Source organism: Gymnodraco acuticeps, unplaced genomic scaffold (genome assembly GCF_902827175.1).
Source record: "Gymnodraco acuticeps unplaced genomic scaffold, fGymAcu1.1, whole genome shotgun sequence".
In the NCBI taxonomy this organism is placed as follows: domain Eukaryota; kingdom Metazoa; phylum Chordata; class Actinopteri; order Perciformes; family Bathydraconidae; genus Gymnodraco; species Gymnodraco acuticeps.
This window is the reverse complement of record NW_022991003.1, coordinates 114806-136953: the sequence shown is the minus strand read 5'-3', so window position 1 is coordinate 136953 and position 22148 is coordinate 114806. Positions and strand designations below refer to the sequence as shown.

At 41.4% G+C, this 22148-nt stretch overlaps 1 protein-coding gene across 1 annotated transcript in view; it reads left to right on the top strand.

Moving 5' to 3' along the window:
- The window catches only part of LOC117559360 (unconventional myosin-IXAa-like), a 150964-nt gene that overhangs the window by 118396 nt on the left and 10420 nt on the right, over positions 1-22148 (top strand). The window contains 18 exon segments of the mRNA XM_034236088.1: positions 1225-1347; positions 4019-4168; positions 5337-5653; positions 6571-7713; positions 8332-8413; positions 9146-9349; positions 10090-10187; positions 11316-11407; positions 12107-12324; positions 13695-13811; positions 16223-16411; positions 16554-16601; positions 16736-16847; positions 17515-17576; positions 18245-18437; positions 18932-19060; positions 19178-19283; positions 21101-21232. Coding sequence (XP_034091979.1) covers positions 1225-1347; positions 4019-4168; positions 5337-5653; positions 6571-7713; positions 8332-8413; positions 9146-9349; positions 10090-10187; positions 11316-11407; positions 12107-12324; positions 13695-13811; positions 16223-16411; positions 16554-16601; positions 16736-16847; positions 17515-17576; positions 18245-18437; positions 18932-19060; positions 19178-19283; positions 21101-21232 — 3515 coding nt within the window.

Here is a 22148-nt window from a genome sequence, read left to right as displayed (position 1 = left end):
TGTAAGAAGTAGAAAGTACAGGTATTTGAGTTCAACATGTAAGAAGTAGAAAGTACAGGTATTTGTGTTCAACATGTAAGAAGTAGAAAGTACAGGTATTTGAGTTCAACATGTAAGAAGTAGAAAGTACAGGTATTTGAGTTCAACATGTAAGAAGTAGAAAGTACAGGTATTTGTGTTCAACATGTAAGAAGTAGAAAGTACAGGTATTTGTGTTCAACATGTGAGAAGTAAAAGTCTTCCGAAAAATAAGTGGTGGAGTACTGATACCAGAAAAATGTACTTAAGTTCAGTATCGAAGTATTTGTACCTCTGCTAACTTCAGATCTAAGATTATGCCGTGTCAGTGGTACAATTGTATTTATTTCTAGCATTTGCCAGCTAATTAGCATAGTTAACATCTGTATTTCCATGTTTAAATGTGTATTGTATTGTTTCTTGCTTTGCCCTTTTCATATTGTATGCATTGCATACATGTAGGGCTGCTCAATTAATCGTATTTTAATCGCGATTACGATTATGGCTTGCAACGATTACGAAAGCAACGTAATCGAAATAAAACGATTATTTTTGTATTATTACTTTTTTTTAATTTTTTTTAAATACTTTTTTTTCAGTTGAATTTTTTCAGTTGAATTAAACTTAAAGTTCAGGGTAATCAACTGTTAAAAACATACTGTTCAAATGTTTTTTCTCCAATAAATGAATGTTTTCAAAGTCAATGAATAATCTCATTTAATAATCGCAATTACAATTATTGACCCAAATAATCGAGATTATGATTTTTGCCATAATCGAGCAGCCCTACATACATGTTATATTACTGATCTTTAATATATATTTTTTAAGCTGTATGTACCCTGCTGTTTATTGCGTTTGGCACTGTGTGTAGACGGAACACTGCAAGCTGTTGATAACACGTTGTTTTTGTATGACTCAAACTCATACTTGGCAAATAAAGCAGATTCTGATTCTTATCTTAGTTTGTAATGCTGCACACATATGGCTAGATATTGAGATACTCAGGTATTCATCTACTAGCAATACAGTTGTTATAATGTCATCTTTACATTTTGAATTAAATAGCAGCCATATATATTTGCTATATTGAGACACTTAAATGTTCTATACCCTGGGGGAGATTTCAAATCAATCTCAGTTTACCCTGACGCCCCCATATGTATTTAAAGCTTCTTTACTGACCACACCTTCCCCATGTTGCAGGACTTTGTGCGTCACTTTCACATTCTGCTGCCTCGAGGCACGAGCCCCACCAAGTCGGGCATCAGGGAGTTCTTCAGACGGATCCACCTGCCGCCTGCTGGGTATCAAGTGGGAAACACCATGGTAGGGACCATTTTATCTTTAAAGGTCCCCTATTATGCAAAATCCACTTCTTCACATCTCTTCTACATCAACATGTGTCCCCTCTTCTCCATGTCTCTTCTACATCAACATGTGTCCCCTCTTCTTCATGTCTCTTCTACATCAACATGTGTCCCCTCTTCTCCATGTCTCTTCTACATCAACATGTGTCCCCTCTTCTTCATGTCTCTTCTACATCAACATGTGTCCTCTCTTCTTCATGTCTCTTCTACATCAACATGTGTCCCCTCTTCTTCATGTCTCTTCTACATCAACATGTGTCCCCTCTTCTTCATGTCTCTTCTACATCAACATGTGTCCTCTCTTCTTCATGTCTCTTCTACATCAACATGTGTCCCCTCTTCTTCATGTCTCTTCTACATCAACATGTGTCCCCTCTTCTTCATGTCTCTTCTACATCAACATGTGTCCCCTCTTCTTCATGTCTCTTCTACATCAACATGTGTCCTCTCTTCTTCATGTCTCTTCTACATCAACATGTGTCCCCTCTTCTTCATGTCTCTTCTACATCAACATGTATCCCCTCTTCTTCATATCTCTTCTACATCAACATGTGTCCCCTCTTCTCCATGTCTCTTCTCCATCAACATGTGTCCCCTCTTCTTCATGTCTCTTCTTCATCAACACGTGTCCCCTCTTCTTCATGTCGCTTCTTCATCAACATGTGTCCCCTCTTCTTCATGTCATCTTCTTCATCACATGTGTCCCCTCTTCTTCATGTCTCTTCTTCAATCAACATGTGTCCTCCTCTTCTTCCTGTCTCTTCTACATCAACATGTGTCCCCTCTTCTTCATGTCTCTTCTACATCAACATGTGTCCCCTCTTCTTCATGTCTCTTCTACATCAACATGTGTCCTCTCTTCTTCATGTCTCTTCTACATCAACATGTGTCCCCTCTTCTTCATGTCTCTTCTACATCAACATGTGTCCCCTCTTCTTCATGTCTCTTCTACATCAACATGTGTCCTCTCTTCTTCATGTCTCTTCTACATCAACATGTGTCCCCTCTTCTTCATGTCTCTTCTACATCAACATGTGTCCCCTCTTCTTCATGTCTCTTCTACATCAACATGTGTCCCCTCTTCTTCATGTCTCTTCTACATCAACATGTGTCCTCTCTTCTTCATGTCTCTTCTACATCAACATGTGTCCCCTCTTCTTCATGTCTCTTCTACATCAACATGTATCCCCTCTTCTTCATATCTCTTCTACATCAACATGTGTCCCCTCTTCTCCATGTCTCTTCTCCATCAACATGTGTCCCCTCTTCTTCATGTCTCTTCTACATCAACATGTGTCCCCTCTTCTTCATGTCTCTTCTTCATCAACATGTGTCCCCTCTTCTCCATGTCTCTTCTCCATCAACATGTGTCCCCTCTTCTTCATGTCTCTTCTTCATCAACATGTGTCCCCTCTTCTTCATGTCTCTTCTACATCAACATGTGTCCCCTCTTCTTCATGTCTCTTCTCCATCAACATGTGTCCCCTCTTCTCCATGTCTCTTCTCCATCAACATGTGTCCCCTCTTCTTCATGTCTCTTCTTCATCAACATGTGTCCCCTCTTCTTCATGTCGCTTCTTCATCAACATGTGTCCCCTCTTCTTCATGTCTCTTCTTCATCAACATGTGTCCCCTCTTCTTCATGTCTCTTCTTCATCAACATGTGTCCCCTATTCTTCATGTCTCTTCTTCATCAACATGTGTCCCCTCTTCATCATGTCTCTTCTACATCAACATGTGTCCCCTCTTCTCCATGTCTCTTCTACATCAACATGTGTCCCCTCTTCTTCATGTCTCTTCTACATCAACATGTGTCCCCTCTTCTTCATGTCTCTTCTACATCAACATGTGTCCCCTCTTCTTCATGTCTCTTCTACATCAACATGTGTCCTCTCTTCTTCATGTCTCTTCTACATCAACATGTGTCCCCTCTTCTTCATGTCTCTTCTACATCAACATGTGTCCCCTCTTCTTCATGTCTCTTCTACATCAACATGTGTCCCCTCTTCTTCATGTCTCTTCTACATCAACATGTGTCCTCTCTTCTTCATGTCTCTTCTACATCAACATGTGTCCTCTCTTCTTCATGTCTCTTCTACATCAACATGTGTCCCCTCTTCTTCATGTCTCTTCTACATCAACATGTGTCCCCTCTGTGTAAAGAGATTCAGAAAGTTTCAAGAAAAAAGATTCTCTCTCTTTTTGCCCTGATCCATTTCTATAAAAACCTGTTTTTGGCCACTTTATGATGTCATAACGATGTTTTGTCTTGTGTAGCCATTAGCCAATCAGCAACCAAGGTAACCCCCCCCCCACACCTTATCACCTGAATCTCCTCCTAGAGCACCATTGTGTTCTTTTTAACCAAATCTCTCTCAGAGGGGCGTGGGGAGGGGCTCCTTATTTTCATCTAAAGTAACAGACAGAGAATCAGCACTTTGGAAACAGGGCTGAAACAGAGGGGATTATGGGTAATGCTGCAATGATCTGTTTGGTGTTTGGAGCCAAACACTTCAGAGACATGTTCTGTATATATCTGAGACCTATAATATATTGATGAAAAACAGCAGGGACCTTTAATGTCCGAGCTATTTTAGTGGCAGGCTTATTGAAATGTTGCTCTGATGTAGGTGTTCCTGCGGGAGGCGGAGCGGCAGCGTCTTCAGACTCTCCTCCACCAGGAGGTCCTGCGGAGGATCGTCACGCTGCAGCGCCGCTTCAGAGCCGTCCTGGAGAGGAAGCACTTTTTGGAAATGAGGAGAGCTGCCTTCGTCATCCAGGTGAGATCTTTTGGGTGGGAAAAGAGTTCTGAGATTTCGTTTATGGATTTAAAACAATATTTCAGATTATGATTAGCTCTAAAATGGTTGCTGTGAGTGCATTATGAATCAATTTAACAATCCTGCACAGCCAAGTTTTCGTAGTGCATTAAGCACTACTTAGAGTGTTTAGGCATTACGTGATTAATACTGGTTCATTTACTCTAGATATACAGGGATGTAAATATAGCCTCCCCATTAAAAAAGATCGATCCAGTTATTAATATAGCTTTGACTGCTTTTAATATTATTGTCTCTCTTTCCTAAATAGATTTCTACTATTGAAACATGTTAAATCATATTGTAACAACATGATAACTTCATAAAAAACGTTTTAAAGTGTAACTTACATTAGAAACCCTTTAATATCTTATTCGTGCTTACCTTTGTTAGTTCCTCTGTGTGACAAAATAGTTAGTCTTACTGTAAACATTTCGATTTAAAGAAGACCTATTGTGCTCATTTTCTGTGGCGTGGGGGAATGTGTGGAAAAGGGATTTTTGCTAATGTGGCTATTGCCCACAGTATTGAGTGCATGTAAGTCGCTTTGGGTAAAAGCCTCAACAAGTGATAAGTGAGGTTTTTCTAATCTGGAGGGACTGAAATGGGAAATATTGGGGGGGGATAAATTGTTCGTGTGCATCAAACATAAAGGGGAAAACTAGTAAATATTAGCATGTTTTTGTCAACTCAAACTAGGGCTGCTCAATTAATCGTATTTTAATCGCGATTACGATTATGGCTTGCAACGATTACGAGAACAACGTAATCGAAATAAAACGATTCTTTTTTTATTATTATTACTTTATAATTATTATTATTATAATTACTTTTCAGTTGAATTATACTTAAAGTTCAGGGTAATCAACTGTTAAAAACATACTGTTAAAAAAATGTTCTCCTATAAATGGATGTTTTCAAAGTCAATGAATAATCACATTTAATAATCGCAATTACAATTATTGACCCAAATAATCGAGATTATGATTTTTGCCATAATCGAGCAGCCCTAACTCAAACAATGATTTGCTTTATACTTGGAAGTCTACTGCCCATTCTGATAGAAATGGATTAACATCCACAACCAGACTGTATTTCCATTGAACACATAGTTTCCCTTTTTCTGCAGCGATGGTGGCGATGCTGCCTTCTCAAACAGTCCACCATGGACCGGGAGGAGGAGGAGGAAGAGGAGGAGGAGGCGGCGGCGGTGTGTGTGCAGGCGGCCTGGAGGAGCTACAGGCAGCGACGGAGGTTCCTGCAGTGGCGAGACTCTGCCGTCGTCATCCAGAGGAGCTGGAGGAAGTGCCGGCAGCGCAGATCTGAGGCAGCCGTAAGCATCCAATCAGCCTGGAGAGGATTCAGGGAGCGGAGCCGCTACCGCAGGACGAGCAGGGCGGTGACGCTGCTGCAGGCCAGAGGCAGGGGACACCTGGCCAGACTCAGGTGAATCATGTTATAATAATCAGATTCATAATCAGATTACATTTAGTTGTATTCAAGATTCAAGGCTTGTATTGTCATGTGTGCATAGCTACAGTGTAGTTCTGACAATGGACATCTTAGGTCCCAGGCTCCTCCAACAGGGCAACACAATAAACAGATAAAATAGTGCAAGTAAATACAATGAAATAGAATATAGTAGAAGTAGTGCAGAATAGTCTGTACAAGATGCAGATGTTGTAGAAAGAATTATGAAATTGTGTGAAAGGAGAGGTTTCATTTTCTGTCAGATCTGAGTTAATTTTTCGTTCATAAAAACCTTCTTTAGGCATCAAGATCTTTGAAAATCTGTATTCCAAAAAACAATAAAATATCTGGGGTTTAGCTTTGAATAAAATATATTGTAATAAATAATAGTAATAAATAATAATAATGCAAACAATGCGGTTTGAGTGAACTGTTTTTTTTGTATTACGTAAAAGGATTATGGTGCATAATCAGCTTCTCTTAGGGGCACATTATGTCCCACTTTACTCTCTTGAAGCTTCTTAGCGAGCAGGCGGATCGTCTTTTGTTTTGTAAAACAATATAATCAGCATCTTCTTGCAAGCAGGAAGTTTTGATTTAGGATAGGGGATTGTTTAAAGCAGCTATGATCAATAATGTATATTAATAAGGACATGCAGAACCACTTGTAGGGGGGGATTAGTAATACATCCACAGAGAACTAAATACATTTGTTTAAATAAAAAAATGTGTTGGCATTCTTGCAGGTTAGTGTGGATGTGGAAGTCTGTAGAAACCACAAATTCGATTTGTCTTTTTAGCTAAATGTGTGTGTTCATTTGTTATATGACATGTTCTGCCTGCTCTGTATGGAGACCTTTGCTAATCACACTCTTGCATTCTCCACTTATAAGGTTCAGGGACGTGAAGGAGCAGCATGAGAGACATCAGAGTCCAGCAGCAGCAGAGATGGATGCAGGAACCATCGAGGACCTCACCTCATCAGGACAGGAAGTTTGCGATCAGGATATTTCAGTAGAACTGACTGAAGACCCTCAGCCCGCCGTGTTAGACGGGGGAGACATGGAGAGAGAGGAGGACTCTGAGCGGAGCAGGAGCATGAGCATGGACGAGACCAGCGATAAGATCAGGATAAAGAGAAAGAGCCGACGGATGAGAGAGCTGGAGCAGGCTCAGTTCAGCTTAGAGCTTCTGAAGGTCCGGACCACCAGCGTGCAGGAAGAGTCCGTCCCTGAAACCAGCACCTGTGCTCTGGCAGACCCTCACAGACTTTCCCCTCGGGGGTCTCCAGCTAGTCACGGTAGTTTTGAGCTCCTCAGTGTGGAGGACATGGAGACCAACGGCTCTGGAGGTGTTATCCCAGAGTCTACTGCACTGCATATGCAACTACACGAGAGAGACGCTAACTTTAATGAAAAGCCAGTGATGGAGCCGCCAAACAAAGCAGATGGTGGGAGGGCAACGTTTTATATCGCTTCTGACCAAAGTCCAGTTCACGAACCAACATTCGAAAGCCCCAGCAAATCTGAGAGAAGGGAGTTGACGTCTCGGAGGCCTGTGGTGGTCCTGATCAGTATGCAGAAGGAGAGTCCATTGGAGGAGGGGGAGCTGCTGGCAGCCCACATCCTAGAAGGAGCTTCTGAAGCAGCATCAGCCCCCGAAATGACCCCCGCTACAGACCCAGAGGTTGTAGAGATGGAGCAACCTGTAGGGATTGTTACCCAGCCTGAGAGTGATGTATGTGGGGCGGACAAATCCCCTGAAGTCCCGTCTTTAAGTCCAGAATCCGGGGTCTGCTCCTCAGAGGTGGACATCCAGATCATCCCGCAGCCGAAGCCCAGCATCCCCCCCGCCCCCCCCCGGCAGCCCGAGAGGAAGACGAGCCGCCCGGCGCAGGACGCCCCGAGCCCCGTGCTGGACACCAAACCTCCCAAAGCCCAGAAGAAGAGCTCGGCCCAGACTGTGATCGTGAACATGGTGGAGAAACCCTCCAACAGCGTGTTCTCCCCGCCCAGACGCAAGCTGCCATTCTCCAAGTAAGCTTGACACCATACTGAAAACATTTTATTCACATAATCTTTTACATAAAGTACCAAATCTGCTTTTAGAAAAACTCAAATTAACTCAAAACCCCATTGAAATCATAACAACAGAGGACTTTTCTGACTAAATCATTTTTGGAAAAGTCCAAACACTTATTTAAATCATAAAAAATGTAATAAACATTATTCTCAGTAACATGACTTAGATAAGGGGTGCCCAATACATAGATCGCGATCGACCGGTCGATTGAGAAGTCAGTGTGGGTAGATCGCATGGCATTGAAAACATTTAAATAAAAAATATATATTTTCTTTTTTTTTTGGTCATTTTAAAAGTAGCTCCCAAGCTGAAAAAGTGTGGGCACCCCTGACTTAGATAATACATAACAAATATGAATACAATTGTTGAATAACTTAACCTCAAATATTCAGTAGCATTGCTTTCAGGCCTGCGACCAAACATTTTCAGAAGATGTATGTATTTGTGTACTGCTTTTAATTCTACTGGAGAAATGAGATTATTTCTATAGAAGCATCGATAGAGTGAAGACAAATATAAAGTACCTTTGTGCCTTTTGTTTAATGTTACATTTTTCTGGTTCTGTGTTGCAGGTCAGATAAGGATTTGGTGAACCAGGAAAGATCTCTCGCCATGTTCAGAGACGACTCTAAATCTGGGTCCAGAAACAGAGAGGTAGGACACACACACACACACACACACACACACACACACACACACACACACACACACACACACACACACACACACACACACACACACACACACACACACACACACACACACACACACACACACACACACACACACACACACACACACACACACACACACACACACACACACACACACACACACAGGAACAACTCAAGCTGCTCCTCACCCACCACAGGTTTGATTTCAACCAGAATCATACGCTCTTCGTTTGACTTGAATATAAACAGAAAATAGCTTACAGAAATCAATCCAGAATGGACATACATTCATTATTCCAGATTTAAAAAGTACAAATAAACACCTACAGCTATTTTACAGTGGATTGATAAACCTGGGGAAATATTGTCTTCCAGAACCAAAGATTAGCCATTTCTTTCTCTAATAAAATATGTTTTTGTTGAATCCAATAAACATGGTTAGTATTTGTTCACATCTGTATACATAACACACACACACACACACACACACACACAACACACACAACCACACACACACACACACACACACACACACACACCACACACACACACACACACACACACACACACACACACACACCACACACACACCACACACACCCACACACACACACACACACACACACACACACACACACACACACACACACACACACACACTCACTCACTCATGTGAGCAGCTGACCTGATGTCCCTGTGGTTGCCTGGGTAGCAGGTGGGTCGCCCCGGCCCCAAAAAGAAAGCGCGAATGTCCCGGACGCGCTCCGACTTCCTGACGCGCTGTAACTCTGAGGGCGCCACGCAGTCCGACGACGACGACGAGTACTACACCCCCGCCCACTCCCACACGCTGCCCCCCCTTCCGTCCCCCCCGCTCGCCCTCCCCGAGGACGACTGTCAAAGTGACTCCGAGATGGTAAAAACACCGGATCTCCGGAGGTCCCATGGCCTCTAAGAAAACCGAATGTTTCCTGTCTCCACTTCTGCTCCTCCACCTTCCTCTCAGGTGGAGCTGTACGAGCGTCAGCAGGAGCCTTTTAACACTTCTAACCCCCTCCCATCGAATATTTCACTACTGTAGGACTGTTTCTGCCCAGCTACAGTCCGACCAATCACACTGATGTTTCTCCGCGTCGCTCCAACACACCGTTACCGTCGCTTTGCACGTCGCTCTGGTGGCTGTCGGTCTGAGAATCAGCATCACCTCGAGGCTCTATCTCTTCATCTTTTTTATTAACAATACACTGAGATTTTAACAGTAAAGACAGACTGAAGATCTTGTCCTGAAAACATGACTTCTGCTGCTCCTGCATGCTGGAGACCTCGAGCAGAGAGACTTCTCACTAACAGCCTTATTTGAACTTAAACGGATCTTACCAGCATGACTTCTGTTTCTCTCTCAACATCTAAAAACATCTCCATCTCTTCAGATTCAGTAGATTTAATATCAGTAGCATAATCAGTAAATCTACTATAACTAGAACCAGAATAATAAGTAATTAACCTCACGATGTCCTCCTGATTTACTATAATCCTGTCCATAAGGCACAAACAAAAACAACCAATCTGTCATTTACAGGAAACTGAGCGCTCTGGACGAGTATATACCGTAAATAATGTTTGTTTCTCACCCGGTTGTTGTTCTCTGCTCTCCAGTCATCTCACAAAGACCAGAAGAAGATCCATAAGACCATGTCGTCAGGAGACCTGGGCAAGGTGGAAGTCCTCAGGAAAACCTCCAGTCAGGATGGAGGGTAAGAGTCTAAAATAACATAATGTATAGAAAAGTATGCTCCTGGTAACTCCAGTGTTAACAGGTTTAATAGCAGACTGCATCAGCTTTAACCGTGATGTAGCAAAAGAGAGATGACACATAGAATATCATTGACAGTGGCGAGCCATCAGGGCCCTCTAGGCCCTCTCTGAAGGCCTAAGATATTCTACAAAATAATATTTAAAAACATTTAAAAAAAAATGTAAATATGTTTTTTTGTTATATTTTTCATTAGTTTTACCAAAATAACTTGATTTAATTGTATTTAAAATAACATTTCCATAGAAATAAATCCTTCGAATCTGGGAATCTGTGAATGTGAAGGGTCAAATGAAAGAAGCTCGTCTCTGCGAGTTACTATGAAGACAGGAGCTGATTGGTGGTCCTGCTGTTAATTCACAGAGGGGCCCGCTATAGTATCTGAACGAGAGACTAATGTCAAATGTACAATTGACCAATCATATCTTCCCTCTAAATGGGTGGGTTTTATTATTGCGGACTTTATGACAAGTTCCGCCCACTGTGAAACTTTTCTTGTTTCCATAGCAACAACAACTTCCTGTCAACAGCGTAAACTCGCCTTCAAAATAAAAGCATGCCAAATTACACTTAAGACATACAACTGCAACGAAAGTAACAAACACAATGCAATACCCTTTTCAATTTCAAAGAACACAAATTGGGTTATTTATAGGTGATGTTTTGTGTGGTGGAGGGTCGCTTTCATTGATGCGCTTTGCACCCCGGGCGGGCCGTTGATTTAATAATCCGCTGTAGTACACGCTGTGACGTAATAACTATTTTTTTTCTTTTTTTCGAGGGAAGGGGTCAGAGGGCCTAGGTATAAAAGTCACGGCTCGCCACTGATCATTAATTTAAAGAAAACACTTACTGACCTTGTATTGAACCTGTGTCTCTTTAGTAGGGTTACTTAACAACTGCAGTGTGACATAGCGATGCATTATTGAGGGACACAAATAATTGACAGCAAATGATAAAATAATTTAGTGTTCTTACATTTTCCATTTAGTTGGGGGTGGGTTAGTGTTTGTATGTTCTTAAATGAATGAAATATAATCAATCAATTGTGTTTTGTGTGATTCAGCAGGATGAAAGGAAGGATACGGTTCTGGAGTAAGACAAAGAGCGAGAAAAAACTGTTGCGAGAGGCCAGCAGGAGCGAATCTGCAGAAGCACATGGTAAAAGAAATGTATCTGCAAACATGATTCAGTTTTGGTTGCCTTCCTCCACAAGGAGATCAGGAGTCATGACGACTAGCTCTGTACAGTAAACTATAGAATACTATTTAATGCAGATTTCAGTATCTGTATTAATGTGGCGGCTACATTGCCATTGAATACGGCCGCTCTGAAGCTAAACTTCGCTCATTGTTGTGACGCGTATAAATAATCAACAACTGAACTCTACGTTTTAAGGATATTTAATATTGTAACTCAAAACAATAAACAGAATCATACAGTCAACAAAAGATATCAGAGCTAACCTCACCCCCATTGTCATGTTACTACATCTTAAACTGCACTGTAACTTTTATCCATGTATTTTTTCTTTTAATGTTTATTTTATTAGCTTTTCTTTTTAATGACTGATTTGAAATGCCATTTTCATTTTTTGTAAAGCACTTTGAATTGCCTTGTGTTGAAAGGTGCTATATAAATAAACTTGCCTTGCCTACTAAACCTCCACATACACCAGGTGCCCTAAATACCATTAACCACACCCATGTGACAATTACCGGAAACAACCCATTACACGTGTCTGTGGTGTTAACAAATAATAAGCTACTAAAGCATTTTGGCTCCTACAATTAACACAAAACCTTATTATCCATCTTCTCTCCACCTTCTTCTCCATGTGTGTCTCTTTCCTCCCAGTAGGCCCTCCTTCTCCTCCTCACATTCCAGATGTGGAGGCCTCCTCTTCCTCTCGGGCGGTCAGTAAGGAGAACAAGGAGCCGTCTCCTAAGATGAGGAGGCGTCGCAGCGTGAAGATCAGCAGCGTTGCTCTGGAGCCGGCGCAGTGGCAGAACGACGCGCTGCACATCCTCAGCTCGGCTCACGACTACCGCACCATGAACGACTTCCTCATGAAGAAGGTCAGAGGGCCAACCTGTAGTTTTGTGTAGATCACCAAAAAAAAGTGTATCTATAAAAGTGTAAAGTTACCTTAAACTCAAGGTTCAAAATCTTCTTAAATACATAAATTGTCAGTTTTCGCAAAATTAGAAGGACACCATATTTGTAAAAATGTTCACGGTTTTGAGATATCAGTCTGTGAGATTTCCACCGCCACCCCAACACAACTGAGGAAAGAAGGTCAGAGGGCAAACCTGTACCTGAACACACACACATATATATACACACACACACACACACACACACACACACACACACACACACACACAAACCCATACTCAAACACACATGCACTGACGTAGTATTTTAGTTTGGTTCTCCCAAAGGCTCTGTTGTCCATTTCATTTAGTTGTGTACAGTATGTATCTGTAGAAGTGCCTTTTAATATATGTAACTTCAATGTTCAGTCCCCTCAAAATTAGAGGGGCATGATTAAAGTTTAATTGTCAGGGTTTGAGATATCTTTCTCCGCCACCCCAACACAACTGAGGTTAATATAATTCTGTTGGTGCAGTTCAAAAGCAGCATTAATAAGATAATTTAAAGTGGACCTATCATGCTATATTTGAATAATATAGTGTAGGACCATACCTATATAAGGCATATTTATACTTTTTATTTTTCAAAATACCAAACAGATCATGCATTTTAGCCATTCCTCATTTCGCTCTATTTAACACTGTCTTTTCATGGGCTGATTCTGTGAGAACAGCACCATCTACAGGCCTGTAATATGTACTACATCGTCTCCAGCGCTTTCGAATGGCAATGTCCGTGGCTGTCTCCTCCTGATTGGTGGAGTTGGACCAATAGCCGTAGCACCACTTCTGTGACGTCATAGAAGTGTTCAAATCTGGATCAGTCTGTATCAGATCCGTTGCAGCCCCGTTTTAAGAGATTTGGGTATAGAGGAAAAGAGAGAGGGTTGTGTTTTCTGACACTTGGTGAGTTCCCTGGAACACCAGGGACACATATTCATGTATAAAAGATGTACAAAAGTGCATTTTGCATGATAGGTCCCCTTTTAAAGAAATCTAAACAGCAACATCTTACTCTGGAGTCAGCGTACCTGTTTTTTGTTAATAACCAGACCTCAATGTTATCAGTTGGCACAAGGACGTGATAGAAAGAAGGCCCGAAATGAATTTTATTTCTGCAGATGAAGATGCATTCACATCCAATTTAGAAGAGGTATAATTGTATAAAAGTATTATATTCAAACGTTTTTTTAGTTTTTTAAACGTGTCTGGTTAAACCTGTGCTGACTTTATTCACCTTATCTACTTGTCATGAGCTTAGCTGTGAACTTCATTATCATTTGTCCCTGCAGATCGCCGACCTGGAGTCAGAGGACGGTAAGAAGGACACCATGGTGGACGTCGTCTTCAAGAAGGCTCTGAGGGAGTTCAGGATCAACATCTTCAACTCGTACTCCACCGCGCTGGCAGTGAGTCCTCCATGCTCTTCTCTTTTTGTTTGTTCTCAGCTGATTTTAAGCACCACAGGACCTCTTTACAGCTGTGCGTCAGGAAGGTAGAGATAATAATAAGACGCTTTACATAAAATCAGAACAGAAATAGTACAAAGAAAAACAGAAAACATAAAGCGTAGTGCTAATCCAAGTGCGAGTAAAATGGGGGTTGTTGATCAGAGTTTGAAAGCTAGTTATAAGTGAGTTTTGAGAGATTCTTTCGAGGAAGATTGGGACGTTGTAATTCACTCACAGTTAAGAATACTAAAGTGTCTCACATGCCTTATAGGTTGTCTGTTTTAGCAAACGTAGCACTGAGGGGGAATAAAATAGCCATCAGGCTGCACAACACGAGGTCAACAATGTGACACAATTACTGCACATAAAATACACACTGTTTCACACACATGTGCATATATCTAATATGTATATATGACCCAATATGTATATATGTTCATTTGAATTCATTTCTTATTTTATAGTTATTTTATCATTTTTTTAAAAATCTTTAATTGTTTGTTTTTTAACTTCGATTTTATTATTTTCAGGAACAACAATACAAACAAAAGTATTGTCAGAGATCAAATAATTATCTATACATAATGTAACTAAGGTCAGGGTTCCCTGTGACTTAGTGAAGGGGTCCACTTAAACAGTTTATTTTCAAATTCTGGTAGTTTCATTCTGAGCACATGGGTGAATCTTTCCCAGTGTTGTGTTAGTTACTGAAAAGCAGTAACTAGTTACCATTACTAGTTACTTCATTTCAAAAGTAACTCAGTTACTTCACTAGTTACTTACACCCAAAAGTAATGCGTTACTGTGAAAAGTAACGTTTTAATTACTTAATGGCTCCAATTAATGCCCGTATATCCTTCATTTCAGTACTGTTATTGCATTGGAGAATAATACAATCTGTTGATCAACTTGACATGCATTATATGCAATCTGGATTGCATCGATATTAGCTGGCTTTCCATTTTTGTATATTCTTTTTCCAGGTAGTTGGAAAAAGTTTTCCGTCCCATATGCCGTGTGCCGCCCGGACATGCTATCATGCTAACTAGCTCCCTGAAAGCGGGTGACTCCACTGTAGCAATAGCCTGCATGTGTTCTACAACATACCGTGCAATGGCTTTATCGACTTTTCCCTGGCTAGCAGTCCCTTGGTTAAAATCCAGCCGCTGTTGCTTAGGTGGAGGTGGAGTGGCGTCGGCTGAGTCTCTGTGGTCTTAGCTACTAGCTTCGTCCCAGCATGTTGTTTTTGCAGATGTTTTAAGAGATTTGAATTACTGGTTTGGGCAGTAGATAGGATATTTGACCCGCCAGGACACAACTTACATTTAACTAAAACGTTCTTTTCTTTGTGCTCGACAAAAGTGAAATAGTGAGAATATCTCCAGGTGGAGAAACTAGACTTGAGCTCCGCCGCCGCCATGACAGTCTTGTTAGTAAACAACACAAACACGCCCACAGCGCGTCTCCGCATGTGACACAGGAAGTATCTAAGTACATTTACTCAAGTACAGTACTCATCTCTGTTCGCCTGGCTGTTGACTATATTAAAAAAAACTAACGGAGTAACGCATCATGTAGTAACGGTTACTGAATTAAAAAAGTAATGCGTTAGAGTACTAGTTACTGCCAAAAATAACGGCGTTACAGTAACGCGTTACTTTGTAACGGGTTAGTCCCAACACTGGTCTTTCCATATGCAAGTACTTCTCCAACCAGTCCTTGGCTGCAGGGGGTTCCTCCTGTAGCCATTTCCTGGTGATTGTTTTTTTCGTTGATGCTATCAGTATACGAACAAGATATTGGTCTCCGTATTGGACAATGCTCCTTGTGAGGTTTCCTAAATAAAGTACTTCAAAAGTGTTCGGGACCTCATATCCCAAAATCCGCTTGAGCACAGTCCATACATTACATGTTACTTACATTACATGTTACTTGTTAGACATACATCATCCCAGTATCCCTTCATTTTCGCACATTCCCAAAAAACATGTCCAACATTACTCACCCCACACAGTCTCCAGCATGCCTCTTGAGTATGTGCGTATTCACTTTTAGTCCTGGGAGTAATGAAAAATCGGATTATATTTTTCCAACAAAACTCTTTCCACATCCTTCGATTGTATCTTTGATTGTATTAATCTGTGCGAATCTGTGCTGTCCTGCTTTTCAATCTTACCCTGTTGCTGTTAACCCGCTGAATTTCCCCACTGGGATTAATAAAAGTCCATCTTATCTTATCTTATCTTAAAAAAACTAATTTGGAAGAAGCCAGAAAAGTGTTTGCTGATGTTTTGGTGGAATCATTTGTGATTTGACACAAAATCACCAATGATTCTGAGTATTTCTTCTTACTTGCCTTTAACCACCAGATGGATGATGGGAAGAGTATCCGTTACAAGGATCTGTACGCCCTGTTCGAACAAATCCTGGAGAAGACCATGCGCCTGGAGCAGAGGGACTGGCGCGAGTCGCCGGTGAAGGTGTGGGTCAACACCTTCAAGGTGTTCCTGGACGAGTTTATGACCGAGTACAAGCCCATGCAGGGAACCATCGGCAGGGTAAGAGTTATAAACTGATTGATGTAAATAATGATAACTATTATGCAGTTATTATCTATCGATATCAATGAATTCAATGTGCAGTACTCACAAGGAGATTACAAAACATCACAATGTAAGTTACACACTTTTCTTTGTCCAGGCTCCTAAACGAGAACGCAAGAAGTCAAGAAAGAAGGAAACAGACATTGTGAGTTGTTATTTTAATGGTATACTAAAGACAAATATTGCATACAACAATGTTTGTGCTGAACTAACTTCTGCTCCCCCCCCCGCCCCCCCCCCCCCCCCCCCCCCCACACACACACACACACACTCCTGCAGGTGGAAGAACACAACGGCCACATCTTTAAATCCACACAGTACAGCATCCCCACATACTGCGAGTACTGCTCCTCCCTCATCTGGATGATGGACCGCGCCTGCGTCTGCAAACGTAAGGATTGGACACAAAACACACACACACACACACACACACACACACACACACACACACACACACACACACACACACACACACACACACACACACATTCAAACCACTGTGTCCGGTTCAATTGGGAAAATATAGTTCAAGATAAAATACTAAACGTTAGAAAATTGCTGTTTTTTTGCCTGTATTCTCCATAAAAGCCGACGGTAAATATCTGCAAGTCTGCCTAATATCTCACACACACACACACACACACACACACACACACACACACACACACACACACGCACACACACACACACACACACAGTAATATACACCACTAGAAGTTCCTAATGTTTTCCTAACTCACTTACTCACACTGCTGACCGTGTGTGTAGTTTTTATTTCCACCCACACAGAACATTACAACCCCTCCTACTCTTACACACACACACACACACACACACACACACGCACTTGCCCTGCCTCACTGAGTGTGAGAAAAACTCGGTTAAACCTCATAAATCCATCTTCTATGAAGTTACTGTCTCCATCTGCACTCAGTGAGCAACAGACACCCAAACTCGCCGCCTCTGCACTCTTTACTCTTCGAGGTCGTGACGGACTGACTGCAGATGTTGTTGTGCGGAGGTTTTAGAGTCTCATTGTGTTGATCTGTTGTCTGCAGTGTGTCGCTACGCCTGCCATAGGAAGTGCTGCACCAAGATGACCACCAAGTGCAGTAAAAAGGTAGGAGGAGATTTGATTTATCTGAAGGTTTATGGTTTCGGGATGCTGTAATTTCACTAAGGTGTTAAAACACAACACTGGAAATGGATCAAAACATTTTTTAACATTTAAGCCTATTTGATTTCCTTTGTGTCTTTATGTTATTTAACTCACAATAAATAAATGTATGCCTGTCAAATGTTGTGTAAATTGTGTTTAATTAGCATTTTTCCTTTCCCTTTTGTTGTCATATGTATTCTGGAAACTGTTTACATTTGGAGAAATAGACACTTAGATACAAATGTAATCTCCTTGCTGCTGTTTTTGTAACAAAAGCTTTGTCCAGAAATACTTTTTATTGGTATCTTATAGGTGTAGGCATTCATTTGTACAATTTACTCTTAAGCATTTACAGTAGCAAACTCCTTGTTTCAAAGCAAAAAAACGTGTCAATTTTTGTAAGAAGAAAGAAACATCTGATTCTTATTATAATACATGTAAATTAATGAGCAATAAAACCCTTAATTATTGATTAAGTACCCTCAAAGGTTTTGCTGCTACAGGTTTACTTGGTCTGGTATGACTTGTAGCTTATAGTAGCTAATGTTAGCACATTGTAGCATTGCATTAGTCTTTAAATTACACACAGTGGTCTATCTGTAGTGTGACGTGTTTGTGTGTGTGTGCAGTACGATCCGGAGCTGTCGTCCAGGCAGTACGGTGTGGAGTTGTCCCGTCTGACCAGCGAGGAGCGGACGGTGCCGCAGCTCGTGGAGAAACTCATCAACTACATCGAGATGCACGGCCTCTACTCCGAGGGCATCTACAGGAAGTCTGGCTCCACCAATAAGATCAAAGAGCTGCGCCTGGGGCTGGACACAGGTCAGACTGACACTGACAACTTTATTACACATATATGTGTATCACCCATGTTTTCTAATAATTAATTATGACTTTTTGTTCATTCAGTTAGTTATTCTACTGCTGAAATATTAGCTAACTTGAGGATTGAAAGAGTAAAAGCTGATTTTGCGACAAAAGTCCTGAGCAATTTCTATACTATACTTGAATATAATCTGTTCTTCTTCAACTACTACCACTACTACTACATTTTCCTCTTCTACTCCTACTACTACTATGACCACTCTACTGGTACTACTGGTACTACTGGTACTTCTTACTCTTGTTCCTTTACCACAAGTACTACTAGTCTTACAGTCACTCGCATTATAAATACGTTCCTACAACTATTTCCTCTTTCTTCTTCTTCTTTTTCTTATTCAACATCTACTCCTAGGTATTTTTCTACTAGTTACACTGTACCGTAAATACGTCACATAAAGTTAATTTGCCTGAACGTGTCTGTGTTTGACCAGATGTGAACGTTGTGAACCTGGACGACTACAACATCCACGTCATTGCCAGTGTTCTCAAACAGTGGCTGCGTGACCTGCCCAGCCCTCTCATGACCTTCGAACTGTACGAGGAGTTCCTCCGGGCCATGGGTACGTTTTTAATCAGTTATTTAGTGACTGCGTGTTGCTGTTTGTCTCTGCAGAGGCTCCTCCGGCTGAGAGTCAAATGTTACCTGGTCTGATGGTGTGTGTTTGATTTATTTCTAGGCCAGTCAGATCGGCGGGAGGTGATAACAGGAGTGTATTCTGTGATTGACCAGCTCAGCAGGACTCACCTCAGTACGCTGGAGCGCCTCATCTTCCATCTGGTCAGGTAAGTGAAGAGTTCAAAAATACAGCATGTTTAAGGAAGAGCTTTTAGTTTTGATGCTCCACAGATCTGGAATAAACGTGCCAAACACCTGTCTGCCCAAACACTGAGTTATTTTAAAGAGGTCCTATTATGCTTTTTGGGCTTTTCCCTTCCCTGTAGTGCATTATGTAGATTGTGTGCATGTAAATGGTCTGCTAAGGCATGTTTGGACTCCTTTGTTTACTTCCGTAACATAGTGACATCTCTCTGTCACAATCACACTTTTATTGACTAGCGCTCCAACACATTGTACGTGATAGGCTAAGGCAGTGGTTCTCAAAGTGGGGGGCGCGAGAGACCAGGAGGAAAAAAGGCACAAAAAAAAAAATATGATGCAGTACTATTACGTCTGGGTCTCTGTGTTTCATTAAAGCTCGGCTGTGTGTGTGTGTGTGTGTGTGTGTGTGTGTGTGTGTGTGTGTGTGTGTGTGTGTGTGTGTGTGTGTGTGTTGTGTGTGTGTGTGTGTGTGTGTGTGTGTGTGTGTGTGTGTGTGTGTGTGTGTGTGTGTGTGTGTGTGTGTGTGTGTGTGTGTGAACGAGCCATTTTGTGTGCGCGAGAGAGAGAGCGCACCGGTACCGGAGATCGTTGTTGTTAGCTTCCAGTGCTAGCGAGCTACGCTAACGGATATAAGGAGTTTTTTCAACAACAAAGTGGAGGAGAGTCCTCTCCTGTCAGACTGAGAGACTCAGTGAGCTAAAGGACTCTCTCTTGAGTGTTATCTCAGTGGGTCTCAAACGTTTTGGTCACCATTAATGTAAACAATTATTTCCGAGGCACACGTTTATATGATCATTATAGTTATAAAAAAATAAGAGAATAAATGAAAAACAGGTATGAAATTCTATATGACAGTAAAACAAGAATAAAGTTTAAAAGGGTGATTTGTAAAATATCCATAAAGAAAAAGTAAATCTGTTTACAGTTCTGTTTCAAATGGATGTTGAGAGATGTATCCATAGATCTCTTCATGTTGCTCTCAAAGTGCACCAGATTGATGCTTTTAACTTCAATATTTAAAAATAAATCTTCCCGGGGGAGCATGCCCCCGGACCCCCTTATGTGAGGTCCACACACCACCTATAAAAATAGCACTTTACCCCTGCTTACACCTATATGCCGTGAGCTGATTATCGAGCCTTCATTGTAACAGTCACACTGTGTGTGTGTGTGGGGATTGTTGCAGTAGAAAATTCAACTGTAGCGCCCGGTACATTAATGGGAAACCCTAAATGTTTGAGCACCCTCTATGAAACTTCAAGCTACCCCACAGCACCCCAAAATAAATCTCTGGCGCCGCCACTGAGCCTGACTATTTGTGTTGGGGGGGCCCGACTTTTTTTTTTCTCCAAAGGGGGGGCCTGACAGAAAAAGTTTGAGAACCACTAGGCTAAGGGGTGGGACATCTCTAAGCGGTTGACCAATCACAACAGAGCCGGCTAGCTAACCAATCAGAGCAGACAGGGCTCTGGTTTCAGACAGAGGGTGAACAGAGGTGCTGCAGCACAGGCAGTATGAGAAAAATAAAGAGCTTTGTGAACATTAAAGCATGGAGACATGTCCCAGTAGAGACACAAAATACAACTATTAAACCTGAAAATGATCATAATAGCAAAATGTCTGAGCTGTGGTTTATAGATCTTCTTTCATTTGTTTTTCTCTCACTTGTCAAACACTGGATTAGCTTTCTTGTCACATGCTGCCCTGCCTTTTGTGTGTTATGTGTGCTCTGTTTACGTCGGCATCAGGATTAACAGGATTACACTGTGGTGTGTTTCAGGATTGCCCTGCAGGAGGACACGAACAGGATGTCGGCCAACGCCCTCGCCATCGTGTTCGCTCCCTGCATCCTCCGCTGCCCCGACACCATCGACCCGCTGCAGAGCGTCCAGGACATCAGCAAAACCACAGCGTACGTCCTCCAGCATCCTCTGTTGTTTCCTATTATAACTCTTTGGCTCACAGAATCAGTATCAAAATAAGTTAATTGTATATAAGCATATTAATCGCTTTTGAAAAGCATATTGAAGAAAAAGTTGGCAAAGTACTGCAAAAGTCAAGACATACACATAGAATAGGAAAATTAAGATTAAGTTATATACAATTTAACTTTGTATATAGAGATAGGATAGACAAGGGTTTGTAATCAAAATAATTGCCTGCAACAGAAAGAAATATGAGTTAAAATATTGTACTCATAGGAAATGTCTCATTTAATTTCATCTCTATTTCTTAAAGGTTGAGGTATTTTGTTTTTGTTTTCCACCTCCATGACTTCTTATTGGTCTCACAGTTAAAGTGTGTTGCAACAAGAGAATAAACACAAAGTGTAAACTACAATTAAAAGCCCAGGCAGTGATGTGGAAACAAATGTTGTGATGCTGTAATGTTACCACCAACCCTTTATTGTAGGGACAACGTTTGAGAATAGTCAATAATACTCCTTATATCACTTTAATGTTGCAGCCAGGCTTGGAATTTCGTCATTTTAGGGGCAAGGCCATTTGGCCTTCCCGTTCACATTTTTTTTAAGGGCACAAAGGCCACATGACAGGGCACAAAGGCCGTTTGGTTAAATTACGCTGGTCAATCAACATGACTGAAAAGTGTAGCACTAACGTCAACACCAGTCGTTTTACAAATGGCTGAATAGCAATAGTGTTTCTTAAACGTATACGTTAAGTTCAGCCATAAACCACATAAGTCAGTCATGTATTATATCAAAACCGCTTAGCAAGAAAAATACTAGATTCAAAGGTGACCTGCTAGCTTGTAGAAGCAACACTAGATGTAGACCCCTTGAAGGGAAGACGTTAGCGCTATCCAAA